Consider the following 25,916-nt stretch of genomic DNA (forward strand, 5'->3'; position numbering starts at 1 on the left):
ACAACTTAGAAAAATACAATGTAAAATGAGATGAATAATACACAAAAACCAGATGCATTAACATACACAAAATTATAAGGTACACACGATTTAAGTGAAAAATTATATAATAAATATATTTCATATAATTTTATTTAAGCCTTGGGCTTACTGTTTTGTCCTTTTTTGAGCGTTATTGTATATCTGATCCTATTGGGGCTTAATGTTTTCATTTTTGGGCTTAGATTAAACTGGTCAATGAATTAGAAAACCCTTGTGAGATCACACCCATTTATTCGTCGCAATCGGATAAATGACTGAAACCTTGTTGTATGGTGATTATTCCTCTCCCAATTTCGAAGGACAATCAATCATTTTTTTAATTTCAAGGATGCTCTGTGTAGCTTTTTGCCACTACGATGGCTTCTTGTTTTATGTTTCCCACTTTGAATATTTTGTATCTTCTTGTTATGATGAAATGAAAAGCTTCTTTATGACCAAAAAAAAATGATGAAAATATTAAAAATTATAATGTTGTTAGTTCAAATCCTATAAAGCATTTTTTTTAAAGTTTCGCATTATTTTAAATGATAAAAATATCCCTACAATAATATTCATTTTTTATAAAAGAAAAAATATTTGATAATTGCTCAATTGAATTAAAACTCAGGTAAAAAGTGATATCAACACAATAACCCCTCAAAATATAATGTAAATATAGATAAAATAAATCAATAACATGTATTGAATTTAAATGACAAATATTCCCAAAACTTATGTTTAGTATTATATAAAAAAAAATTCAACAATTACTCAATTAAATTGAAATCCAATTAATTTATGATATCAACTCAATAAAACCCTTAAATAAACTTTAAATATATATATTAACGACATTTTAAAAAAATATTCCCACGGTCCTCCCTCCTTCCCATGACTAAAAACTACGACAATGATAAATTTCCATTTTCATACATGTCCTGTCATTTATAAATAATGAGTCAATTAAAGCCTATCAAGTAACTGGGACAGCTTTTTCAATAAAATTATGTAGGTAGGTATATATGCGTGTATGTATGTAAATCAATCATTTTCAAGCCAATATTTTCCACGATGAAACCATCTACCGTCAATAACAGAAAGTGAACGTCGATAGGCATCATATGGCAATATCATTCGAGAATATAATTGCATGTTTATTGATCACGAGAAAGTTAAACACGAACATCATTTGAAAACACGATCGTCTCAACCTATATAATAAAAATTATTAACATATATTTATCTAAAGTAAGTAGTATTTATCGTATTAAAATTTATAAAAATATATATATTTGTGAGGATAACATAACATTTTTTTCCTATGCCAAATTTGTACATGAATTTACTTGTTATGAACATAAACACTCTCGTGTTATGAACATAAACACTCTCGTGTTATGAACATATGTTTATTAGAAGCCAAAATTCATTGAACAAAAATGTGGCACTGCACTATGCCCATTCCCCTTTATTGTATATCCGCAAAATCTCATGAAATGGAAACTCAAGAGTAGGCAATTCTATTTCCTTTTTTGTATACCAATTTGATCCAATTCCAACCCGATTCATGAGCAACTCTCATGAGCTAATGAAGAAAGGGTCATATACAGCGTTCTCAGTAAAATTCCACCGTACCTGATACGGTGAGTGGCGGGTTGATTTCAACAACAGTTGCCTTCCCTTCTGAGAGCAATTGAGGTAATGTGTTGGCCTCCTTGGGCGCCACTCCTTCCCCAGTCCATATGGTAACATGGGGCCATTCATTTTTCGACACTATCTTTTCGTCGTCAATGGAACCAAGTTGGGCCTGAAGTGCGGCCATTTTATCAGTGAACAGAAGAGCGTTCAGTTCCACAGGAACCTGACGGTGGAGGTAGAGGCCATAACCAGCCACAGCTGAGAAACCATGACTTTTCTTGTGAGCCAGAGTCACATGAGCCTTCCTGAGGAAGTTGTCCATAGGTTTGTCCTCGAGGAATGCTTCAGCATTGGAGTTCATACCAGACAACTGTTCCATTTAAAGGAATTATGTCACTCAGATTTCTGTTGAAGAAACTCTGGGAAGTTTTGTGGACGAAAAAGAAAAGAATTGATCACCTTGTTAAGAAGCCCCTGGATTTCTGCAGCAGGCAAGTCGACAGCAGCAAAAACAACAGTTCCAAGCTTCCTCTTCTCAGTACTTGGTATAGTGTAGTCACCCTTTGCTATCTTTCTCAGCTGTTCCGACACTTGCTGAACTGCAAACTCGAATGGAACCTGACAAGAAATTGCTGTGAGGTGAGCCATAAACTAAGAATCTTTTAAGAAAATAGAAGTGGCGAAAGCCTCCTACTTTCTTATTTTTTGTTTCTGAATGCTAGTAGAAGAAGAGATGATGATAATGATCTTGACCTGAATAGAATTAAGATATTCAGCATTGGCAGACAAAGTGTCCCTTAATTTCTTCTCCCATTTAGCCCACTCCTGTACATATGAACCCTTATTCGACTCCAATCTAAGGAAACAAGAAGAAAAAAGGGGATGTAAATATATGCATCACTAACAAGTAATAATAGTGCCACCAATAAAAAGCCTATAATAGAAATCGACATTACTATGATCGGTTCAGGGCCCACTTATCGGGAAGCACAATTTTTGCAACCTACATTTATCTTGTCTTTTTTGATCCACTAGTTTTATTCACAGGCATGTTGAAAAAGACTACTAGTCGGAGGAGACGATACGTCCTAAAGTTTTTAAAAAAATCATAACTATTTTGAGCAACCGTATAGTTGTATAGACATTTTTACCAACCTTCCATGTCTCTTAGTGTGAAGATTGTATAGATTTATTCCCTCTTCCAGAACTGATATCAAAGAAGCAGGTAGGGGACCCCTGCAGTTGGAAGAATATACAAAACATTAGTAAAATAAAGAAAGTGAGAAATAAATGTCATTCAGTTTCATTTCATAAGATGAGAGAATTTTATCATATATTTGGTGAAGGGAGGGATCACAAAAAAAATACTGTAAAGTCAATACTAGAGAATAGTACAATCATACAGTTCAAAAATAGCTGGATAATTACAATAGGTCCGTCCAAGGTGGAATGGAATGAGGTTACAATCTCACAACCAAGCCTCAAGTGTCTGTTCACTTTCTTTGAGTCTTCTGGACACTTTATTCTTTTCCCTTTTTATTGTTAAAGAGGCTGGTTGCCACCACCTTTACTTTGCCATTGCCTTATTTTTTGTTTTTTAGATGACTTTTTATCAGTTTCTCTTAAACTTTAAATATATGTCCTTGTTATTAATATTCATTTTATTTCTATCTCCCTCAATCTTTTTAATGGTAGCTTCATTTATTAGAATAAAATACATCGAATTATTAAAATAGACAACTAGTATAGGGGCCAATATTCTCACCTGTCAGGTTTCAACAATGGTATCTTGACAAGAGAGCCAAAACGTTCAACCAATTCATCCTCAAAATAATTGCGACTCTAAGTATTTGAGCAGTTGTTAGAAAAGCTTTATGCGAAAGAGAACCAAGACCATATTTTGAACAGTATAAAGTACCTTTCCATCATAAAGGTGATAAAACATTAGCATCACATAGCCAACATTTGGAGATGACTTGTCAAGATTACCCTAGAATTTAATGAATTGAGCTAGTGTAAGATAGAGGGTAACAATTGGGAATGTGATGTTTAAAGAAAGGCCATTGAGTACCGGATGATTGACTCGTTGAAGCACACGAAACATGAAAACAGCTAATGCATCAAGAGCAAATGGATTTGAGTCGGTCCCTGCAAGTTGATAGAGAAACTCAACTAAGGCTGAGATAATTGATGAATAAACATAAGTTGCTTGGGCTCCCAACTTTTCTAAGGACAGTAAATACAGAGTTATCTTTTGCTGTCAGTGTGCAATGCATATCTGAAACCTCTACAACATCATCAAACAGGCAATAGCTACCTTGCGAACACAATGTTGGTTCAATCTTGGATTTGCTTCACTTCAATAACTTGGTTTTGTTTTTCTTCTACTTAAGCTTTAGCTAAATGCCAGTTGGCACCAAAAATAGCCGAATTTAGAACTAAAACTAGAATGAGACTTAAAATGACTTACTTTTTGAAAGCTGTCAAGTATTCTTAAGCCTTAGCTAAATACCAATGGACAAAAGAGAGATACGGATGCCTTTCAAGCTTATTCTTTCAAATATTGCAAAAAAAAGTTGAAATCTTATAAGTCAAAACTCTAATGAATCTTGGCATAAAAATTAGTCAAATTTAGAACTAAAAATAGAGTGAGACTTAAAAATGACTTACTTTCCAAAAGGTGTCAAATATTTAGACAAAAATTATAACAACTTAGATGCAGATACTGAAAAGGAAAACAAAAATGGTTTGGCGTCTTATAACTAATCCAAATAGTCAGTCTAGTGAATATAATAATCTTCTAGAACTTTAATTTACTTGTCCTACATAAACCCTTTAGTTTACTTAATCTTATATGCCAAGTATCTTGGGCACCGCAATCAGTAATATACATTAGTACAAGTATATTAAGTCAGACCTCTACATGCATTTTTCTTAAGGGGATTCAACCGAGATGTAACAACATGGCTCAAAAGTGACAGAAACGACTCAAATCTAAAAACTTAGAGACAACATAAAATGAAGCTTTGTTCTTTTCCTAGGATGGGGAAACTAGCTTATATGTTGAATGACCCAAGACCCAACCCATGCAAAACAACTTGAGTGATAAAATGACCAACTCTAACACATTTGTTTTCCTTTAGGCCCCAACAAAAGAAACAAGGACAATTTTAAGACAACCATATGCAGACAAAATAAACTAGCAACCAAAAGATGAAATGCACCCGGAGGGTTTAACTTTCACAACAAATTAGGGGGGGGGGGATTATTGGCAAAAGATATATAACCTTCAGAATCAGGTATGACTGGAACAGCTGAAGCTCTGGTGCTATGGCACATGTTCTCAATCTGCACATACAAAAAGGACCATGAAAATAATTTTTGTAGAATCCTAAAAACCTAACACTGGGAAATTATAGCAAAATCAAAAAACAAAATATCCAATAAGCTCACACTTTTCAAATTCCAGGCATTTCGGGTCTTTACATCCCTGCTCTTTTTGGGAGTGATACAATACTAGTAATAAGAAAATCCTTACTATCTCCAGAGTCAAGCATACAGACTATGACAACCCAAAAAGAATTGGACATTTGTGTCCGCTACTGTTATAAAATATACCTCGTGCCAAACTAAATGAACTTCTGAACTAGCTTAAATATGTAGTCAGATCCACAACCTAGTACACAATTCCTATGAAACACTTTGTAATCAAACCATAACATTCATGCAGCCAATTAGGTTTTGAGAATCTAAAAACTTGATCATTTTCTCATTTCACTACTAGAGGAGGTTTCAGACATGAACTTCTAGTTGGACTCAGATCAAATCAATTTAACCTTAAGTTACTTAAGAGGTAATCATACTGTTCCAACCTTACATTCGTCTAGTAGTAAGCAAGAAAGCAAAATCAACCATAACTGTCGAATTGGCTTACTTTACTATTAAAGGCGTTCCTCTTATATGCACGAGTTCTCATTCCCCTTTTCCCTATGTAAATCTATCATCTCATTATACAAGTACAAAATCCCGTCTAAAATAATTTGAATGGCTATCTTTTCCATTAAAAGGCATGGATACCATCTACAATATATCCATTTATGACTAATAGTTCTTTTGTCAAATAAAAGACATATCAACATGTAATCACTTTCGCCATATGTACAGAACATATATGTATATATATATTTTTTTTTGGGGGGGGGGTTTAATCTTTCAAACGATGTGTCAACTTCATCCATATGACCCTTTTGATCATTAAAATAAGAATCAAGATATACCATCACTTGCATATAGGGTATGAATATTCAGTAAAAGTAGACGACTTAGTACTTTTGAGTGCAGCTCCCAAAAGTTGACAATTTGGTGTACCAATACAGCTACTGTCAGTCTAAACCCTCTTCTTATTTATCTTTTGTAAACTTCATCGAAACAGTGCACGGAACATGTCACAAAAGATGAGAATTACCTGTTTCCAAACTTCTTCATTTGGTGCATTCTTATCTGCAAGAATTATAGAATATGGCTTTTTCCGGCGCTCATCAGCTATTTTGGGCCAATATTTTCCTGTTAATACAAAAAAGCATAACCTCAATTACGTCAAGTAATTCTTAGCAAATCAATAACACACATTACTTTGATCAAACCCCCAAATAAAGCTTCCCTTCCTTTTGAAGCACTAATGTAAAATGTGACAAAAAAAATTCCAACAAGATACCTTGCATATATCAACAATGTGAAAAAAAAAAATTCTAACAATTTAGCTAATTTTTTCAAGAAACATTTTGATAGACTCTACAAAACAAATTGCTTATTACTTTAACCAATAATTGATATACTGATCCCGAACAACCATTGACATACAAAAGTTAATGCTGCCAACACCCCAACCACTTCTGCATTATCAGAGAAGAAAGAACAGAGAGAAAGGTCCTAGATAGACATAGGCATAAAATGTTCAAGTAAGAAACTCATGTTAACTAAAGAGGAATGTTTTCGAACCACCAAAGGTTACAAATACAGAAAGCATTATGGGTCAATTTCACATTTATTATATACCTTTGATAAGGTCACCCATCAAACTCTGAACTGGTCGATCATCTCCAAGTCCTCCTGGGGTATTTAATAGTTCTTTGCAAAATGCAGACTTTGCACAACCGGGTATTCCTGACAATGGTAATCATATTAAGATCAATGCACAGACAAAAATTGAAAATAGTCAAAAGAATAAAATATGAAATCTTGAATCACATATGACAAAATCAATAAATCTTCAATAAAACTTCTTAGGACTTCTATTCAAATAACATATTATGTCAATTAAAATGCCTATGGACACTGAAGAGAGCTTCTAAGCAGTTTCTTGCTTTGTGGCAGCTCAGATAAAATTTGAGTTTTTTCCTCCTCTATAGCAACTAAATCACACTATTGCACGCATGAACTAAATAATCCACATATTTAGCGACCTATTACCTATCAATAATAACTACTCAACCATGTACATAGGAAACTGGTCAGAACAGTTCCTTATACATTTGTATCAAGCATTTTCAATCCTTTTACAATTTTCAATCTCACATTCTTCGAACTTGGTAATTAATGGAAAATTTGAAAATATTCAACCTATTTTACAACACAAATGCAAGAAAATATATATTGAATGTTCTACATTTTAAACTTGAATTCTGGTAACAAAGGGACAAAAGTTTGTATGTTATATAAGTTTTCTTACTAGCATGTTATTTTGAATAAACAATTATAATAAATCATTGATCACACACACAGTCTATAGCAGGGGAAAAAGAAAAGTTCGCCAAAAAATAAAGAGTCTTGAGTAAACCAAAAGGACTCTGGAAGGTACAAAAGACAATCATAGTTTATTTTCTAAAAAGTTCGTCTGGACAGCATGAGCCACTAAGTTGAGTCTAAGAATGCCCTTTTTGACGAGTGTTAAGGAATTCCAGGATCCTATGATCTATTCTAAAAGAAACCTTTTGCCTTCAACAACATAAAGTCCCAACTTTTAGCAACAAAAAGAGAAATATCATAAAACTCAGATATTAAGGCACCAAATTAGTGAGCTTCGATGGATGCAAACTGCATCAATAACAGTAGAAGAATTATCAACAAGAAAGAGAAGTGGGGCTACAGCCAATTGGAAAATTCATATTACCTGGGAAAAATACAATCAAACCCTCCTTTTTCTGAATAGTGTCCTTGACTGAGGGGCTAAGACTTGCTGCTGCTTCCTCCCGTTCTGTCGCAAGATCACCCTCTTCATCCATGCCTCCTTCAACAACTGCCAAGAAATCTTCAGTCTTTACCAAGTTCCCAGCAGATCCAATTAGAACCTGATTCTCTGGACTACGTTTTGCATACTGTTCAAGAAATGGCTCGGCTTCAGAAAGGTATATTGCTGATGATAATTGTCTGTTTCCACATTTCCTTCGAATGTACACAGCCCTGGAATTAAGGCTGGAAATGTAAACAAAAGCCAAAGGGGCGTACTAGAGAATGAAAAATGAAATCACATCCAAGAACACAAAATTATACTTTCACATTACCATTCATCAAGCATCTTGCTGAGTTCTCTCTGCTTTCCTGCTGAAGTGCCCCAAATCTCCATTTGCCTAAATCCCAGAAAGGGATAAGTTTTCCATAAATGAGCTTAACTGAAGTCCACTACACAGATTTTATGGATTTACTTGAGGATTCAAAAATGAAAACATCATGAGAGGAAAAACTTTGTAGCTTATATGTGTATGTATATCACCAGAAAGAACGAACAGTTCATAACATGTTAGAAATTAGAGAGGAGGCCAGAAAGTTAATGCTTAACATGGGAGAATGAGACTGTGAGAGAGAGATGCCTCAACATCTGAGCATGATTACCATCTAAAACCAAGAACCAATGCCTCCTACGTATCATTATACAACACACCCCCCCCCAATTTTTTGCCACTTACTTTCAGTAAATAGTATAGCATCACACTATTTAACTTTCCTTTCAAACCTTACCTAAGATAGTAAGCCCTGTAAGCAGCTGGACCATCCTTGAAAAGAATCGACAACCCATTGCGGATCAGAAATGTTCTCAACTGGTAAGGGCAAAGCAGGATGAAAATCAGACTCTCAAGGAATATCACATGAAAATTACTAATTGGGAGAACTGTAAAATTAAAACCAAGTAATAAATGGAACTTTCTTGAAACAAATGTTCATCCCCTGGCAATTCATCTCTCATACAAATAATACAGCAGAAACACCTTGCTCTGATAACCATTACATAGTATTACTATGTTGCGAGCAAAAAAAAAAAAAAACAGAATTAGAACAGAGGAACACTTCATAATGCTTAAAAGGCTAAAGGATCATTGCAGAAGGCCAAATCATAACCCCCTATCCCTTTAATAATTAAAGGGAAGCTCATCTAATGAAGAGATTCATAAAGTATACCTTATATGTAAGAAACTTCAGTTTAATCATTAGATTTGCATCTTCATTGGCTAAACCATCTATTGTGGATGTGCTACTTCCATTATTTACATGTCCTACTATATCATTGTTGCTTTTTGCAATTCCAGCAGCTCGTTCCTTGTTTGCTTTGAACAAATTAACATCAACAAAAAAACCTAAGAGAAAACAGAGAGCATGAGAATAACTAATTTTTTTCTAACTTAGGGTAGTTTTCTTCAATGCTTTTAAAGGAAAGAAGGAGTGGAAAGTAACATCATCACACAGGTAAAAGATTAACATCAACATATAGGTCAATTCAATAATTTGATACCATGCTGTTCTTGGCCCTCACTGTAAATTCAATCAACTTACATCTCTTTCCCAAAATACATAGCCATTTTTCTCAATTATTTTGGTTTTTCCACCATTGAAAGCCAATACATTTCTAGGATTCCCATGGTAAACAAGTATACCATTCAGGTGAAGACTAACAGTAAAAAGGTTTACAACAAAGTCAATCAAATTCCACCCCTCGTCTTACCATCAGTCTGTTTCATGTTACCATTGCACAATTAGAGATGAAAATATTTTAACTGATTAATCAATTTCTGGCTAAGGTTTCCTGAACTGCATAATACTATTCACTTTATCAATAGAGTAGTTCTTCCAATAATAAGATTGTCAAGCAATACTCTACGAATAAAAATTTTAACCCTAATCATGTAAACTGTTACTCAGCTTTTTTTTTCCCTGCAGACAGAACATATAGGTACCATTATCATATGAGCTGAAGTTGCAAAAATTATTTTATTTTTAGGCAACTTGCAAGAAATAACATATATTACAAACAGAAGGAAAAGCTCATGAAGCATGGAGACAAGATGTAGCAAAATGCTCCAAAAATTACAATCAAATTCTCCTAAATTTCGGAAGCACCAAACACTCACAATCATGTCCCTAAAGACTTCAACATGAATCTATCATTTAAAATGGTATCTAGATCAATTATCTTTACCTCGATAAAGAGGCCACAATCCTGGCTTGTGCCTGAAACATTCCAATTTTTTGCTCAATAAGAAAATGCAAAGGAACATGAATTTTAAAGTTCCCATACAAAAGAACAGAAAAAAGGATGTCCAAAAATAAGGAAATTAAGGATTAAAGAAATACCTCATCTCCTTTTGATAACGCCTAAATCCTGAGTCACTACGGACATGAATGACCATTTTATAGAAAAGGTTGTCACTTGACATAGATTCAGCTTTGTGGAAGTTATGATAACATTTGAATGCAGCTGGAAAACGTTTTTCTTTCATCAAACGAATCATTTCCTGGATTAAAAAAATCATATTATTATTTTGCATGTAAATTATACCTGGAAGCACGATATGAAAACCAAAATTCAATGGATGAAGGAAGCTAAATTGGCTACTCAAAGGAAATGCTTGCTGCCACCACAAGAGGCAGAACCATAGGGCTTCAATTTCTGCTAGGTCGGTTCCTAAACGAAGATGGTAACAGTATTTTGCTGCTCTTTCTCATAGATAATAAAATATGAAGGGAACATGACATACAGTCCACTTTTAGCTCAAGTTTATTGGTTTGCTTCACTGCAGGTTTTAGGCTGTTCAGTGTTGACTATTGGGTGAAGTAACTAAATATAGGAGGTTATTCAGGGTTCAATTTCAGGTGGGTTGAATATGCACAAGCTGTACATGTGGAAGAAAGGGAGAGCAGAGAACAGCCTAACCTGCAACTTAGTAGTTGAATAATCAGCTGGATGAGCTTGCAAAAAATTTGTAAGTACAGATCTGTCTGCATTTCTTGAATGTGACTCATACCAGTCTGAATGATCAGGACAAAAGGAAGAACCAACTTTTTGAAGGAGAGCCTTTATTTGCTGCAGTGGTGATTTCAAGAAAAGAAAAAGATTCACAATAAAAAAAAATCCTAATTGATAAGAATTTATTTAATCAAAAGTGTGAAAAAAATAAAAACAGAATACAAAGTACAGCATTTGATTAAGGAAATTCCATGTCACCTGTTTTTCATCCAACCTATTTGCAGCACAAATTTCCCTTAGACTTGGTCCCAAATCCATGCCAGCTGCAAGAAGCAGGGAAATTCCATAATTCAAAAGCAGAACTAAGTAGTTTTGACCAAAGAGATACACATCTTTTAACAACCAAAGTAATAAACTACTTATCCATCCATGATGAAACAGAAAACTCAACTAAAGGGGGTGAGAAAGAGACATTCATGTACCATACAAAGAATCAATAAAAAATGCAGGGAATGACACCGCAGTTAAGAATAATAGTCCGCAGGTCTTACTAGAAGCTAAGGAATCAAGAAATGAAGGAACAGCCCCTATGAAGAATGCTTATGTAGGCATACATAAGCGTGTACGTAAGATCAGGGTTTAGACCAGTTGGTTCATACAACCACCTTTACGACGTGGCATCTTGCATGCTTGAGGTTAATTCCAGCACTAACAACCAGTTCTCTATCCCCAGGATACAGCCTCCTTGTACCAAAAAAGGGTAAGGCCATCACGATGATTGCACTTTTTGACAAGGTATTAAACCATTTGGTTGAAGCATATCAGTCATCACTCATTATTCGCTTTCTAGATAGTTCAGTCTGCTTCTAACGATAAACCAAGATGTCCTTTTCTTCTGAATGTATTAAAGAGTGGCTTTTTTTTTTTTTTTGAAAAGAAAGGAAAGGGGATAAAAGACATAGATATCTTCGCAAGAGAGTTACTTGAGCAACAGAGAACATAAACAAAATGCATGAGAATTACAGCATCATACCTCCGTCAGCAGGTGGAGGAGGGTGATCTTTCAAGACCTCCTCCATATGTTTTGAGCTCTCATGACTTACAATACGAGCAACAAGACCCTCCAAGATTTCTCCCTGCACCTTAATATGATCTTTAGAACCTGCACGTCAATAAAATAGGGATTAAATAATGCTCAAATGCTTCACAATAAATTCATTTGAAGTTACAAGAGAAAAGAACTCCAAAATGGAATGCTATAACACTGCACCTAACTTTTGAGTATGCTAAAAAGAAAATTTTGAAAAACGTAAAAAAAGGTACCATTTAGCATTCGCTAGGTGATAAGACTCCATATTGCCCCGGATAAATGTACAAAAATATGCTCACCTCAGCTAAGTAAGCCACAATTTTGCAAAAAAAAAAATTCTATAACAAAGAAATTCTAGGTATCATGCCTAGAAATCTTGAAGTATATGATCATTTAATAACAATAAAGAGTTCATCACATCCTTAATGTCTTTTTAATGATCAATTGTTGCATGATTAAGCAAAAGTCATCATTACATACTAGCCGATAGCAAACAAAGAAATTAAAGGGATATACTTAAGTCGAACATGCCCTCCATACGCATCTTACCTTATGACTACATATAGTACATTAATTTCCATCTATTCCTTCACCCTACTTTCTCATTTCAATACTCCCTCTGGGTGGTAACCAATGGACTTGATCCATTTAACTTGGAATTAATTGTTGATATGATTCTTTGATAGTAAGAGAGAGAGAGAGAGAGAGAGAGAGAGAGAGAGAGAGAGAGAGGAGCCTGTTGCTTCCATTTTTTAAACTATTAGGATCACCCAAGTAAAGTTTTCGTAACTGGCAATATTCCCAGTATAATTGGTTTAGTTGAAGAAACAGAATGAATTGACCAGCTAACTGAAAGACATTTTAAGTGAAAAACTCTACCAGGTGCAGATATATCTGCAACTTCATCAAGAGCCCTACATACAGAAGTCGCCGTTCCTTCTTCACATAACAGATCATAAGCAGCAAAAAATGATGTAACTGACTTCCTACATTTATAGAAGAATAATCAGAACCGGTAACTTGCAGTTTCATATTTTACATGTATCTAAGAACAGAACGTGTTAAATGAGGGAGGCCAAAATCAAGAAATTATATTTAAAAATAATAAGCAAGAAATGCATTTGTACAAAGAATAAGTGCAGCAACGAAAAAAAAGATGCTGAAGAATGGAAAATAAACTGGTAATGGCACAAATTAACCACAGTTGATTGAAGAACTTAGCAATGAGCCATGTTAAGAAACTCTAAACTTTCAGGTCAACCAATATTGTGAAAGGGAACAAGGAAAGAAATGCCATTTATAACAAAGCACATAAAATAATTCATTCCAACCATGATGAGTAAAACTTTGATATAAACAAGTCTCCAATAATCATATAGACAAAATAGAACTGAAATACCAGCATAAATATCTGATCCTCAGTTATCACTATAAAGAGCCTCTTGAGACCATAAATTTTAGGACATACATATAGATCTAATACAATGAATCAAACAACTTTTTGAATTATGGTATTATAAAATCCAATGCCATCACCTTGTTGAGAACAACCATACATGATTAGTCGGTAGACGCCATTTACGACAAAAAGCAATCACTTCAGGAGTGGAGTAGAACTTTGGCTTTCCATTGCCCAATTCAGTGACAGCTGTTACTACAGCTGAAGGAAGCAATAGCATGTAAACATCAGAATAATGCAAACAATTGTAAATCATGGTGCATACTAAGAAAGATAGTTACATCACAAACCATATAAAATAATTTTTTAACTCGTAAAAATGAAACAAAAACCAGCATTGGCCCTCGCATTTCATTAACCAAGCTGAAAAGGCCATGTTGTTCTGACTTCTTTTGTCATTTTTCTTGAAGTACCCATGTCTAACACCATGTCCGACCCATATCAAAATATGGCCTAATTCCAAAAACTTGAAAAGCTGAACATACATGTGTCAGACACATACAAATACAACACTCACAGCCAAGTCCTAAGTAGCATAGGGGAAATAAATATCCCTATGGCCCCCTTACCATCTGACAATACTAGTAGAGACTCTACATATTAATAAGAAAGTATATTACTTTTTCTTACTAACGTTTCAAGTAATTTCTTGATCATCAAGAAAAATAGATTGACATCTAGTTAAAGACTTCAATAATAAGAGACAAACACTTAACTATAGTCTTCTCGAGGGCGCTGGCCATGGTCTCCAAGAACTGCAGTTACCAACTCCATTGATATGCAAATACGATTCCGCTGGAAAATATTAAAGATAATAAAACTGTCAATTAAGAAGTCAAGATAAATTTTAATAACCATTGAAATTGAAATTGGTAGAATATCCATCTAGAATAAAGAGAACTAGACAACCAAAAGAGAACCGTGTCCTAGAATACCTTTTTGCAGCAGAAAAATGCTACGAAAGAGTGAAATTCAATCAAGCATCAAATGCACTTAAATTGCATCTTACCATATAGCAAAGCAACCACCTATAATCAGTTCTTTGATATTCATTTCAGTTTTTAATGTCTGAGAAACAAGCCCCAAATTGAAAGGCATACAAGTAAGAAGTTACCACGTTTTGCCTGTCTAACATCTAATTAATCAAACAAAAACAAGTTCATAACATATTGCGTATCCAACATCTGATTAATCGATAATCACTTTTAAATTAAACCATCACCACATCATCAACTTCCACTGCATTAGCAATATTTATATAGATATATGCAAATTAAAAGCTGAAATAGCATGCAGAAGATAGATAGAGATAAAGCAGACTCTAATTGGGTAGAATAATATGAATTAATATAATTTTCATTTTGCAGATTTCCTTGGCACTTTATGCTCATCCACACCAGTTACTTAGAATGCTACCTCAATGAAATCATTGAATTGCGCTTGCTTCTCTCCAGCTTTACTTCCCCAAGCCTCATGAAACATGCCCCCAAGAACAAAAACACCGACAGCAGTGTAACTGCAGCATAAGAGTAACTCTATAAGCTGCAAAGAACAGAAGAAACCATAACAACAAGGGAGAAAAATAATATGCAGATTTTACTCAAGAACTCCAGGGGCCCAGGCACTAATTTCTGCTGCTTCAAGATGATAGAAGCCCCCCCCCCAACCAAGGACCTCTGGCACCTATGCTAAGCATGCATTTTTCTAAAGGAGAGAAACACCTAAAAAGCAATCTCATTGACAAATCCTCCCATGCAATTTTTATATTTGAATAAATTGTACTTTGCAAAATGGGGCATGCCTATCTCTCTGCAATCTATATTATAACTAATAGTTTCTCTTTTTCAGCAATACATCGTGCATGAAATTCTGATTTTTACACTACGTCATAAGTAGTCACTGGTAAAGAGAGAGAGAAAAAACAATGCATATATACCTCAAACGTGTAACAATACCACACCCACTGGTTAATGAAATATCTAGAGTATGTGCTTAAAATCATTAAATAAGAAAAACAAAAGAAAGAACAACAAATTAAATTTAAAATTAAGAGATAGAGAAGAGGATCCAAAATTGTTTGAGCATACATATTTCCAAAGCTGTTTTTAGCATATGCTCCACCCTCATTGCCCGCATACATAAAAAGAGATCCAGAGTGTTTAAGTGAAACCTGCAGAAGTTTGAAATGTATAAGAAATACAAATTTATACGCTTTTCAGCAAAAAGGATTAAAATCTAACTTCCCATTTAGTTGTTACTTTCTACGTTCTTTTTGCTTTTGGAAAATTAGAAACTACAATCTTGTGAATATACAATGAGAAATTAATTTAATATAGAACAATGTAGTTAGTATATGTACATCTATAAGCATTTGCGCACTTTAAAACAAAATACCATATATAATTGTAATTTGTTTCTACTCTTTTCATTTCCATTTTAGTAGCTTTCCAGGGAAGCAGAAAAATCAACACAGAAGAACTTAAAACAAACCATCTTAAAGTTATTATGTCAATGGCCTTTTTGAAATGATCTACGAAACCGTAAAAGCTCAAAGAAGCATAAAGAACTTTACAACTATTCTCTTCTCTTTTTTTTATCCCAAACAAAGATTAAAAAGTAGCGTGTTCCATACCTCCAAAGTAGCCAAACCTTTAGACACCATCTCGATCATCCGTATCCTAATCTAAATACATTATATATCAATAATCAAAAGTAATAAACAGAGAAAGAAAATCAAATTGTTCCGTTATCCAGAAAGACGGAAAATTTTTAAATAAACAGTCTACCTCTTGATCAGACTTTTCGTTTTCGAATTTCGGATAAAAAGTAGCTCTGATTTGTGCAAGTGAATAAGTCGAATTATCAACTTTGAAAATTTCTAACAAATTAGGATTCAAAAAAATTCTACTCAAATCAACATTGTTCTTCTCGGTTTGAACATCAGCGGCGGAAGCGGCGTTGGATCCAGTAACGGTTCCATAGGACTTCGGCTTCCAAACGTGTCCGTCGGAGATACTCAAACCACCGAGCTTGGAAGTAACAGCTTCATCGACCGATGCGGAAGCAGATGTAAACGGGTTCGGCTTTGTCTTCGGTTGCCATTTTTGTATCAAAAAATTCAAAACATAAACTTATTTGCAGCAAAAGAGCGAAAAGAAACACTTTCTCACAATTAAATTCTAAAGAAAGTTATATTACCTGTTTTTGGGACATGGCTAGAGTATAAAAGTAGCGAGAGCGAGAGAAAGGAAAAAGAGTGGATTTATGAGGAAAGGAGTGGGATAAAGTGCAGAGAAATCTCCGCGATGCCGACATTCAATATTTGGAAAAGGGGTGTTTTTGTTAAATATATTAAGCGTAAGCCTAAGCCTGGCGCAAGCTATTCAGTTGCACCAAATTCTCTAGAAACAGCTCTTGAATATCAGGACTGAGTCACCCGTTGAACCGGGGAGAGGTGGAGGTGAAGTAGGGTTGATTTGGTGTGTCGCTGGCGCACTGTTATTTGTGGGCATCCATCGTAAACTGTTCTCCAGGTTTTTATTATAAAATAAGTTAATTGCACAAACATCCAAATATGACCGATTGTTATATAAATTAGTTCTTTTTTTACTAAATGACGTGTCCATAATTTGAAATAAAATTGAAAAAATAAATATTGTAAAATGAATGTTTTAAAAAATTCAGTTTTGAAGTTTTTGAAATTTTCATGACATGATAATTGATATATCATATACAATATGAGATAAATTGAGACATGAGGGAACATAAAAATTATTCCACTAAATTAAATAATTATGATAAATTATATAAAATAGGATAAATTTTGCTATTAGAACTTATATTTTGTGTAAGTAACGGATTTAGTATTTATATTTTAATTTGATATCTCTAGTCCTTGTACTTTTAGAATTTAAAATTCTTAATTCTGATCAAATAGTAACTATTAAATTTATTAAGTTATGTTATTTTCAAAATGTAGTGCGTCAAACATATTATTACTATGTCAACTTTTTATTTTCATATATTAACTCACAAAAAATAGTTAATAAATTTAATAATTATTATTTGCATTTAGATTGAAATTTCAAAAAATTTCACAAAATATATCGCAACAAAAAATATTTAATTAGAGAACATAGACTAAATTTATAATTTTACGCATAATAATAGATTAATAATAAAATTTAACTAACTACATCATTTGATTAAAATTAAGGTTTTAAAATTCAAAAAATAAAAATTAAAAATAATCAAATTAAAATATAAATATTAAATTTATAACTCGCACAAAATATAAAATTGAATAACAAAATTTAACATATAAAATGTATCGCATTATAAAAAGTTACATAAACATGACACAACATATATTATGTCAAAATATACATATGACCAAAATTTAATGTGTGAAAAACATAATATTTTTTGAAAAAAAAAAGAAAAGAAAAGGGAAATGGACATAACAAAGCCTTGTTGAATATGTGAATAATTGATACATAAGACAAGCCATTGAAATCAATCAAAACAAATAACATGAGCAGGCATCAAAATATACATCAAACTAATTATTATCGTGTAAAAGTCAAACAAGAATATAAAAACATATATGTAGTTAACCGGTAACGTTTAGGAAATAGATGTAAAAATAATAATACAAATCTTAATTAACTCCTAACATAAAATTTTCTTAAAAGACCATAATTACCCATTTTAAAATCTTTAATCACATATGGTTGGTTTGACTTAAAAAATAGCCATCCGATTAAGCTATCCATGCATTGGGGTATTATCTAATTCAACCATAATAAAAGTATGTAAATGAACTATTTTTATTTAACAATTAAATAAATTTAAACATTTTGTTTTAATATTATCTAACTTGAGTTTGAACTTCATTTGACTTAATTATTAGGAAATAGGAATATTAAAGGGTAATCCATCTCTAAAAAAAGTCAAACACCAAAAAAGAAAAAAAAGTGAATGGTCGTGTTTCCCTTGGTTTTCATCTTAAAATTAGAAAAATTCCAAACTGGAATATAAAAGGGCAATGACAACGTAATTTGGAGATGACCAGTTGTCGACGCCACAATTCATTTGTCTTTCTCAACCTAAACCCTTTATCTTCCTCTAATTATAACTTACCTTCACCACCTGCCTGTTTCTCCAAGAAAAAAAAAAACCCTTCTAGTTTCCTTTTTTCTTCTTTGAATCTACCTGCAGCTTGGCAAGGAGATTGGCAATTGAAGAGAACATGGTTCAAGTCAAGGAATTGTATGCTTTTTCCAAACATGGGTTCTCTCTTTAGTTTGTTTGTATTTTTTTTTCATTAACTAATGATTTTTATTTTCTGTGTGGGGGTAACTTGAAGTCGAATTGTCATGCCTATGTCTTTAGAAGAGGTAAATTTTAGCTAAAAAGTTTCAAAATTCATGATTCAAATAAGACATTCTTTTTTTCCTTCATTGATCCGCGTTTGATTTGTAGTATCGGGTAGCTCAAACATTCATGGTATTGAAGATGCAACAGCAAAGTACAAATGAGGCTGAAGGTGTTGAAGTATTGGAGAATAAAGGTTTTGAAGATGATGTATATGGAAAAGGTCAATATACTTCTAAACTCTACCGTTTGCAAAGGTAATTTCTTGTTCCGCTTGCTACTTAAGGGTGTTTAATTTTCACATTTGTTCGTTAAGATGATACATTGTGTTGTTAATTTATATAGCAAAGCACCTTCTTGGCTTACAACTTTAGCACCGAAAGATGCCCTCATCATGCAAGAAGAATCTTGGAATGCATATCCAAGATGTAAAACAGGTGTACAACGTTGTCTTCTTTTTATTTTCCACTTATTGCTCGAGTTCATTGTATAAGTTGTATTAACATTTGTCATTCTTCTGTTGTGTACAAAATGGATATCATATTTCTCAGTGATCAAGGTAATTATTCTTGTTTACTTCAGATTCTTTTTTTGAAAAAAGATATATTATGGTTTTCTCTCAAAGCATGCTCATAGGTCTCAAATTCTTGTAGTGCCCATACTTTGCCAAGCTTAGCGTCACAATTGAGACTATCCATCTCGAAGACAATGGGAAATCCGAAAATGTAAGTTCCTTTGGAAGTCATATTAATTAGGTTTCTCGTTTGTTTGAAATTTTGTTATTAGGTCCTCCTCTCCACCCCAAATTCTAATATCAGGTTTGCAAACAGGTGCATGGATTAAATAAAGAACAATTGGCAGCTAGACAGGTAGAATTCATTGATATCACTATGCCTACAACAGATTACTGGAGTTATGCAGTTGGAAATGGCAATTTTGACTTCTCCACATTCAAATCCGAAAAAACTGGTCGTGGTCCACTTTTGGAAGGATGGCAGGTTGGTATAATTGTGTATAAGCAAAATCTTCAGTCTCATGGAACAATAATGTATCTAATTAATTGAATCTTTCTGGTGATATCTAATTATTTGTTAAATCTTAAACAAAATTTAGTTTGTCAATAATTACATGTTATATCAATATTTACAGGAAAATTGCAATCCAGTAATGACGGCGTATAAGTTGGTTATAATAAAGGCACCATATTGGGGTTTTGGTGGTAAACTTGAACAAGCTTTGCTAGCGGTAAAATTTCTTAGACTTAATCTTTAGATGTACTGTAATTGGTGAATTTGAAAAAGTAATCATAATTTTGGCATATAAGAAGCATGTCAATCTAGTTTATATCATTTTATTAGAAAACCATTGAAGGAAAATCAACCGTAGGAAACAAAACGCAAGGAACTGAAAATAGACATTTTGTGATATTAAAAATTGGTCCGGATATTCATTCTCGCTCACTTATATTCAAAGCTGTTAGCAATTTTATATCATGCATGTAGGGTGAAAGAGCTCTCTTCGTGGAAAGTCACCGGAATTGTTTTGGTTGGATTGATGAGTGGTATGGTATGACAGTGGAACAATTGAGTGAACTTGAAGAACAAGGAGATTGCTTACTAAATCAGGTAGCATTCCTCTATTTTTTGGTCTTCTTCCTAAGCAAGGATGGCCTCCATCAATGATTTTGGTGTGCCATTTCTTTTCACTTTTAAAATCTTTTCATGTGGAGTTTCGCTCGATTTAATTACTATCCTTTGCGTTATAACAGAAAATTAGCAAGCCACTTTTGCTGACAGACACTGAAGATCATGAGTCAAAGTTCACCGATAATAGCAAAACACATCTACAGCAAGGGGTAAAGACATGATTCTGAAGCAAATTACAGTGTTTCTTTGTTGAGCGATACACAAAGGATTGAAGAGCAAACATATACGAAAACCCCAAACCGAAGTTTCAAATATTGTAATAGGGATAAACATTGAATTGTCGTTCTTTACATTTTCCCAAGAGTTTTTCATTAGGTTTCAACAGAATTTATTTCATGGGTAGTTATTTTATCCCTTGTTAGTAGAGAAAAAAAACTTCACAAGTGAATTTAAAATAATACCAAATATTTTTTAATTATTTTTTGTTATACACTAAAAACAAATGACAACTCACCCATTTGTGAAGGTTTTTTTACTTTACTAATTAATAATGTATAGGCTAATAATTCGTCTTTGATTCGTAATTTTTGCTCGCCATAGAATTTATGCTTGTATCAAAATACAAAAAACCATCATCTTGTTCAATTTTAATCATGCGATGGTTGAAAAGTACAATTTTTTTATGCCACTTGATGAATGGTACTACATACTTGCTTACATATTTGCATGCAATATTGTCTTCCATCACAAAGCTGTAGAGACAGTATTACAGATTCCAATGAGTCATGATTAAAGGTGATCATTGAATTCAAATTAATAGAATCTAAAAAGTTGAAAGTAGACTCTTTTCTTTTACTAACAATAATCCAATTTTGTTTTAGCAAATCCAAAACTTTGAATGGCAGATTCGAATGGCTTCTTTCCTGCTACGTTATGTGGACTTTCTTTGATGTGCTAATATTCAATATTTTGTATGCAACACATTAAAAATGAGAGATTGGTGCAAGGAGAATGGAATACCACGAAAACCAAGATATACAGAAACCCACACTCTTAAAACAAAACCAAATTCAAGTTCATTTGTCAAACCGACCATAAAATATGGATCCAAAACCTAAAACATACATACAAACATATCTTCTAAATAAAAGCGATGTCCTCCATTACCATTAGGTTTCTATAACTGAATCCTACTAGGTTGTGCTTTTGTCATCCTTGCCTCGCCATAAGGTTCATCATTATCGATGCTCTTATTGTTTCTGAAAGCGGCACAGCCGATGACATAGAAGATGACGAGTAGGATAAGGACAACTATGTTGATCACCGAGACCTTCCTCCAGCTCTTCTTGAGGCTGTCCAGCACCCCTGTCTTGCAGGAATCGCATTGATAGCACAATTGCTGTTGGTCATTGCTCCATCGAGGGCAGTCGGTGTCTGTTCCGAGTCCGACCGTACCTCCTTCTATGTTCCATAGCGTCTCGTTGACGTAAACAAAGCCGCAGTCTGTTGGGGGCTTGCAGCAACCAGACTACAAAACCATGGTGAGATGGAATATTAGGGAATAATGCTTTTTCATTGTACTGGTTTTCTATTTGGATGGCAGATGGTGAGGTGCGTTTGAGTATCATAATCTCACTGAAGCTCTTATTTTAAACTAAGATTATCTCTGTTTAAGCTTTAATTCAAATTAAATAAATTTATTATTTAATTCGAGAAATTGATTTCAACGAGTAACGTATTATTCGCAGAAGATCCAACAACATATAAAGCAACAAAAAATAAATGAATGATGTCCTCACCCACCAAACTCTGCCAAAACTCACACACACTTTATGCTATCATTAAGTCTTATTTAATTTCATTTCAGTAGCATTTATTAAGATTTTTTAAATATTTCTATGGCATTTTAGTTTCTACGTACTCTTTATGATTTACTAATTTAAGAAAAATAAATTAAATATACTTTTAAAGTAACAAAATAAAAGAAATTATGATTTTAAGTATCTTTTTTATCATTAGTTTTATAAAATAATTCTACTTAATGTAATTTTCTAAATAAAAATTTAACATTTTGATTATACCAAATGTCATGAGTATCTCAAAGCCGAAGAAGAAAGAGGAAAAATATCAAACCTGGATAGGGCTGAGCTTCCTCATAGAAAACATTTCAAACTTTTAGGGACGCCATTAAAGCTTCTTCCCATCTTGCTACAAACTTTAGAATCCCTAAGACAAGACCTAATGTTAGCCCAGTAGTCGTCATCCACCACTCGGTCTTTGAGCCACCCCGAGTAGTCCCGCAAGTAATACTCCAAGTAACCTTTGTTCATCACCGGGCGACCAGACCCTTTATCAGTCACCGCGTAGGCAAAGATTATGAACCCGACGAGCGCAGCGATGATGAAGAACATGGCGAAGAGGTAAAGCCACATCAAGAAAGTGTTCCTATAACAGGCGCCGGCGAAACCCGCCAAGGAAACCACCATGATTGCGGCTCCGATGACTATCAATGGCCACTGTAAGAACTTGAGACAATCGATGTTGTTGGCTCTGCTGCTTAGCCATATTCCGCCACCCAGGATTACTGCTGATAACAAAAATGTTAAGAAGTTTAGTAACCCTATCAAATGATTGCTGGCCCTCATTTCTTTGCTTCTGATTTGATCTCTTTGGTGGTGTAACCTGTTTCTTTTACAGTTTTTTTTTTATTTTTTTTTATTTTGAGTAGTATTTTGGGTCTTCTTCTTTACTGAGAGAAGAAGCTGCTTAGAAGCTAATCCAGTGATTTGAATTTGTTCGATGCAGGCGTTTCTATTTCATATGCCTAGAAGTTAATGTTATTACAAGTAAAGTGGTAGCTTTAGATTTTCACAAGTGCATTAGTTTAAAATTACAGTTAAACCCTTGGGTATATTTTTGGCCAAAGCACTCCTAAGATTATCTTTACATAAAGATTTTCTTTTTTGAGATTTTTAAAATGTCATAAATTTAAAATATTAAAATTTTTAATTATCTTATTTGGGTAAATAATTAATTTAGAAAATATAGGTTATTAAAATTTTATAAATTTAAAAATAATTATATTAAAAATAAATAATATAAAAATATTCAATTTGAATATTATTATATTTGAAAATTTATAAATAGTTTTAATAAAAAAATTTAAAAAATACATATCATAATTAAACAAAAATAATTTTTAAATTTTAAATTTTTTTTGTATTGAATAAAAAAATTACATGAAAATTTGAAAAACCATCTATTTAGGGCTATTAAAATTCTATCTAGAAATTACTCACAAATTTTTTGAACTTAAAAATCTTATACAAATTAAATCTTTCCAACAAATTTTTCATCCAAATACACCCTTAATATTTTTTTTGATATTTTTATATTCATTTTATTGTTTATATACTAATAGTGTCGTTTTGACTGAAAAATTAACAGCAGAAGCAAAAAGTTAAACGGGTGTTATTTTTGGATTATCTGATATATTGGTTGGGTGCTTTTTTTAAGGTTGGTAACTTGGTTTGATTGGATTACTTAATTAAAATTTAATTAAATACTAAATATAATAATAGTTTCATTTTTTAAAAGCATAAAGATTTATTTGATTCTTAAATTTTATAATAATAAAAAAGTTATTTTAGTCCCCTTTATTTAATTTTTTTTATCTTTTTTTAGCTCTTTAATTTATCAATCTCCTTAAAATGGAATAGAAAAGTTACAAGCTATAGGCGTTGCATACTATATGTATGTCACGTTAGCATTAATATTTTTTTAAATTAAAATATTTATAATATTTTATAATTTTAATTTTAAAATAATTTTTTGATTTTTTAGAATTTTAAAAATTATTAATTGATGATATGGTTCCACATGTATGTTACACAGTAAATTAACAAATATTAACTTTTTAATCTATTTTTTATGATTTGACAAATAGTATAATTTGAAGGACTAGAAGAGATAAAAAATTACATAAAAGACTAAATTGACTTTTCTATATATGTGGAGGGCCAAATAAAACAATCTACGTTTATTTTGATTATAAAAGATAGTTTTATTGACTTTATAGTTAACTTGTGATGTAGATTGAGTGAAAGCTAGTAATGTCTTACGAAAGAACGTTAGGGAGTTGCTAGGAAATTGCTTCAAGGATCCCATCCCATGTGAAGAAAATGGAGATTTGAAACTTAAAATGATGTATTGTTTGATTCTTAATTTTCCTTCTAATTTTTTTTCTGTATATGCTTTTACTTTTTTGTATTAATTTCAATTCGAAGCTTCTCTCATACCCATTGCTTTGAACATTAAGATTGAATTAGGAAGTAATTATAGGATATAAAAATAATTAATAATTTATATGAATATGAATATGTTTGTTTTTTTTTCAAATTATATCCATACAAGTATATGAGTGTCACATATGGATGTTTATAAGAAGCTTACAATTAGGAGAATATTACTAAAAAGGTAGACATCAATTTCCATCTATACTTTACTCACATGGAAGTGAATATAGAATCCTAGTTTCATTGGTACTATTCGTAATTCTGAGGACTTTGCATTTTGGTTAGAATAGGAGCACGTTACATACAATTAATATAATTTGGGGGTTACTTGGAAGTATGAGAAAGTTGGAGGGTAGACTTACAAAGGTGGCAGTTTGGACGGTTAAGATTCGGATGTTATTTGGATGAGCAAAACAAAAAGCTGATCTGAATAAATACAAATCATATAGTCATCGGATGACGCGGTGGACCCTTCCAACCTACCCAACCAACATTGTTTTCTTTTCCCTCTTCTCTTTTTAATTTTTTCAGGATCAAACTCTATTTTTCTCCATGCCGTTCTTCCCAGAAGTAAAAGGCATTGCAACTCGTAGTGATAAAATTAAGGTTTTGAAGGAGTTTTTTTCCTAAAAAAAAATCCATCTAAATATTTGTTTTCAATAAAGCTTAATAACCGTATGATATATGGGTATAAATTAAGATATTGAAGAAAAACTCTGAAATTATTTAAAAATATATTTTCATTGCTAAAACGGCATGCCCTTTCTTGAACTGGAAAGCGAAAAGTAAAACATTCAAAACCCAGATCTACAAAAAACAAATTTGAAGGCCCATTAGTTTCTTAAGCCCACTCTAAAGTGTCAACAAAAACTAAAAAGAAGTCCATAAATCCCAAAATCCAAGTTCATTAAGCAATAAGCATTTGTTAAATGTTTAGATTTACGAATTATTTATTTCCCGAATCGGGAAAAAAATTAAAATTGTAGTAATGGTTAGATTTTGGGTCACTCGTTTAACACACAATCTTTAATCTGATTGATTTAAATTAATTTTATTATAAATAAATTAAATGTTAAATCATTTTGAGTCATTTTAAGAAAAAAAAACCACTCTTCAGGAGGCATATGAAGAAAAAAAAATACTCTTCATGTGGTCA

At 32.8% G+C, this 25,916-nt stretch overlaps 2 protein-coding genes and 1 pseudogene across 3 annotated transcripts; 1 reads left to right on the top strand and 2 right to left on the bottom strand.

The window, feature by feature from the left end:
- Nucleotides 1-1,416: 1,416 nt before the first annotated feature.
- Nucleotides 1,417-16,960, bottom strand: LOC121229271 (tRNA ligase 1). 2 transcript variants are annotated; one of them, XM_041113083.1, is made up of 27 exons: nucleotides 16,642-16,960; nucleotides 16,230-16,532; nucleotides 16,076-16,126; nucleotides 15,531-15,613; nucleotides 14,860-14,959; nucleotides 14,160-14,238; nucleotides 13,521-13,644; nucleotides 12,864-12,970; nucleotides 11,928-12,056; nucleotides 11,153-11,217; nucleotides 10,862-11,011; nucleotides 10,282-10,442; nucleotides 10,127-10,158; nucleotides 9,112-9,287; nucleotides 8,674-8,753; nucleotides 8,220-8,285; nucleotides 7,829-8,118; nucleotides 6,715-6,822; nucleotides 6,125-6,222; nucleotides 4,947-5,007; nucleotides 3,731-3,807; nucleotides 3,578-3,649; nucleotides 3,425-3,501; nucleotides 2,815-2,895; nucleotides 2,413-2,515; nucleotides 2,119-2,277; nucleotides 1,417-2,029 (listed from the first exon to the last, which is right to left on the bottom strand). In XM_041113083.1, the coding sequence occupies exons 1-27, from the start codon at nucleotides 16,756-16,758 to the stop codon at nucleotides 1,637-1,639; spliced, it is 3,342 nt and encodes a 1,113-aa protein (XP_040969017.1). In that variant the 5' UTR covers nucleotides 16,759-16,960; the 3' UTR covers nucleotides 1,417-1,636. The 2 variants fall into 2 exon arrangements, with proteins under 2 accessions (XP_040969017.1, XP_040969018.1); XM_041113084.1 differs by lacking the exon at nucleotides 16,642-16,960 and having other exon boundaries at nucleotides 16,076-16,121; nucleotides 16,230-16,355.
- A 1,547-nt stretch (nucleotides 16,961-18,507) lies between these two features.
- On the top strand, nucleotides 18,508-20,930 carry LOC121229273 (phosphatidylinositol transfer protein 1). Its single transcript, XM_041113086.1, has 10 exons — nucleotides 18,508-18,714; nucleotides 18,812-18,842; nucleotides 18,928-19,076; nucleotides 19,165-19,256; nucleotides 19,371-19,378; nucleotides 19,473-19,544; nucleotides 19,650-19,817; nucleotides 19,969-20,064; nucleotides 20,322-20,444; nucleotides 20,588-20,930. The coding sequence occupies exons 1-10, from the start codon at nucleotides 18,695-18,697 to the stop codon at nucleotides 20,684-20,686; spliced, it is 858 nt and encodes a 285-aa protein (XP_040969020.1). The 5' UTR covers nucleotides 18,508-18,694; the 3' UTR covers nucleotides 20,687-20,930.
- Nucleotides 20,931-21,501: 571 nt separating this feature from the next.
- Nucleotides 21,502-23,302, bottom strand: LOC121229272 (tetraspanin-3-like; annotated as a pseudogene).
- Nucleotides 23,303-25,916: the final 2,614 nt, after the last annotated feature.

The sequence above is a fragment of the Gossypium hirsutum genome, chromosome A05 (assembly GCF_007990345.1).
Source record: "Gossypium hirsutum isolate 1008001.06 chromosome A05, Gossypium_hirsutum_v2.1, whole genome shotgun sequence".
In the NCBI taxonomy this organism is placed as follows: domain Eukaryota; kingdom Viridiplantae; phylum Streptophyta; class Magnoliopsida; order Malvales; family Malvaceae; genus Gossypium; species Gossypium hirsutum.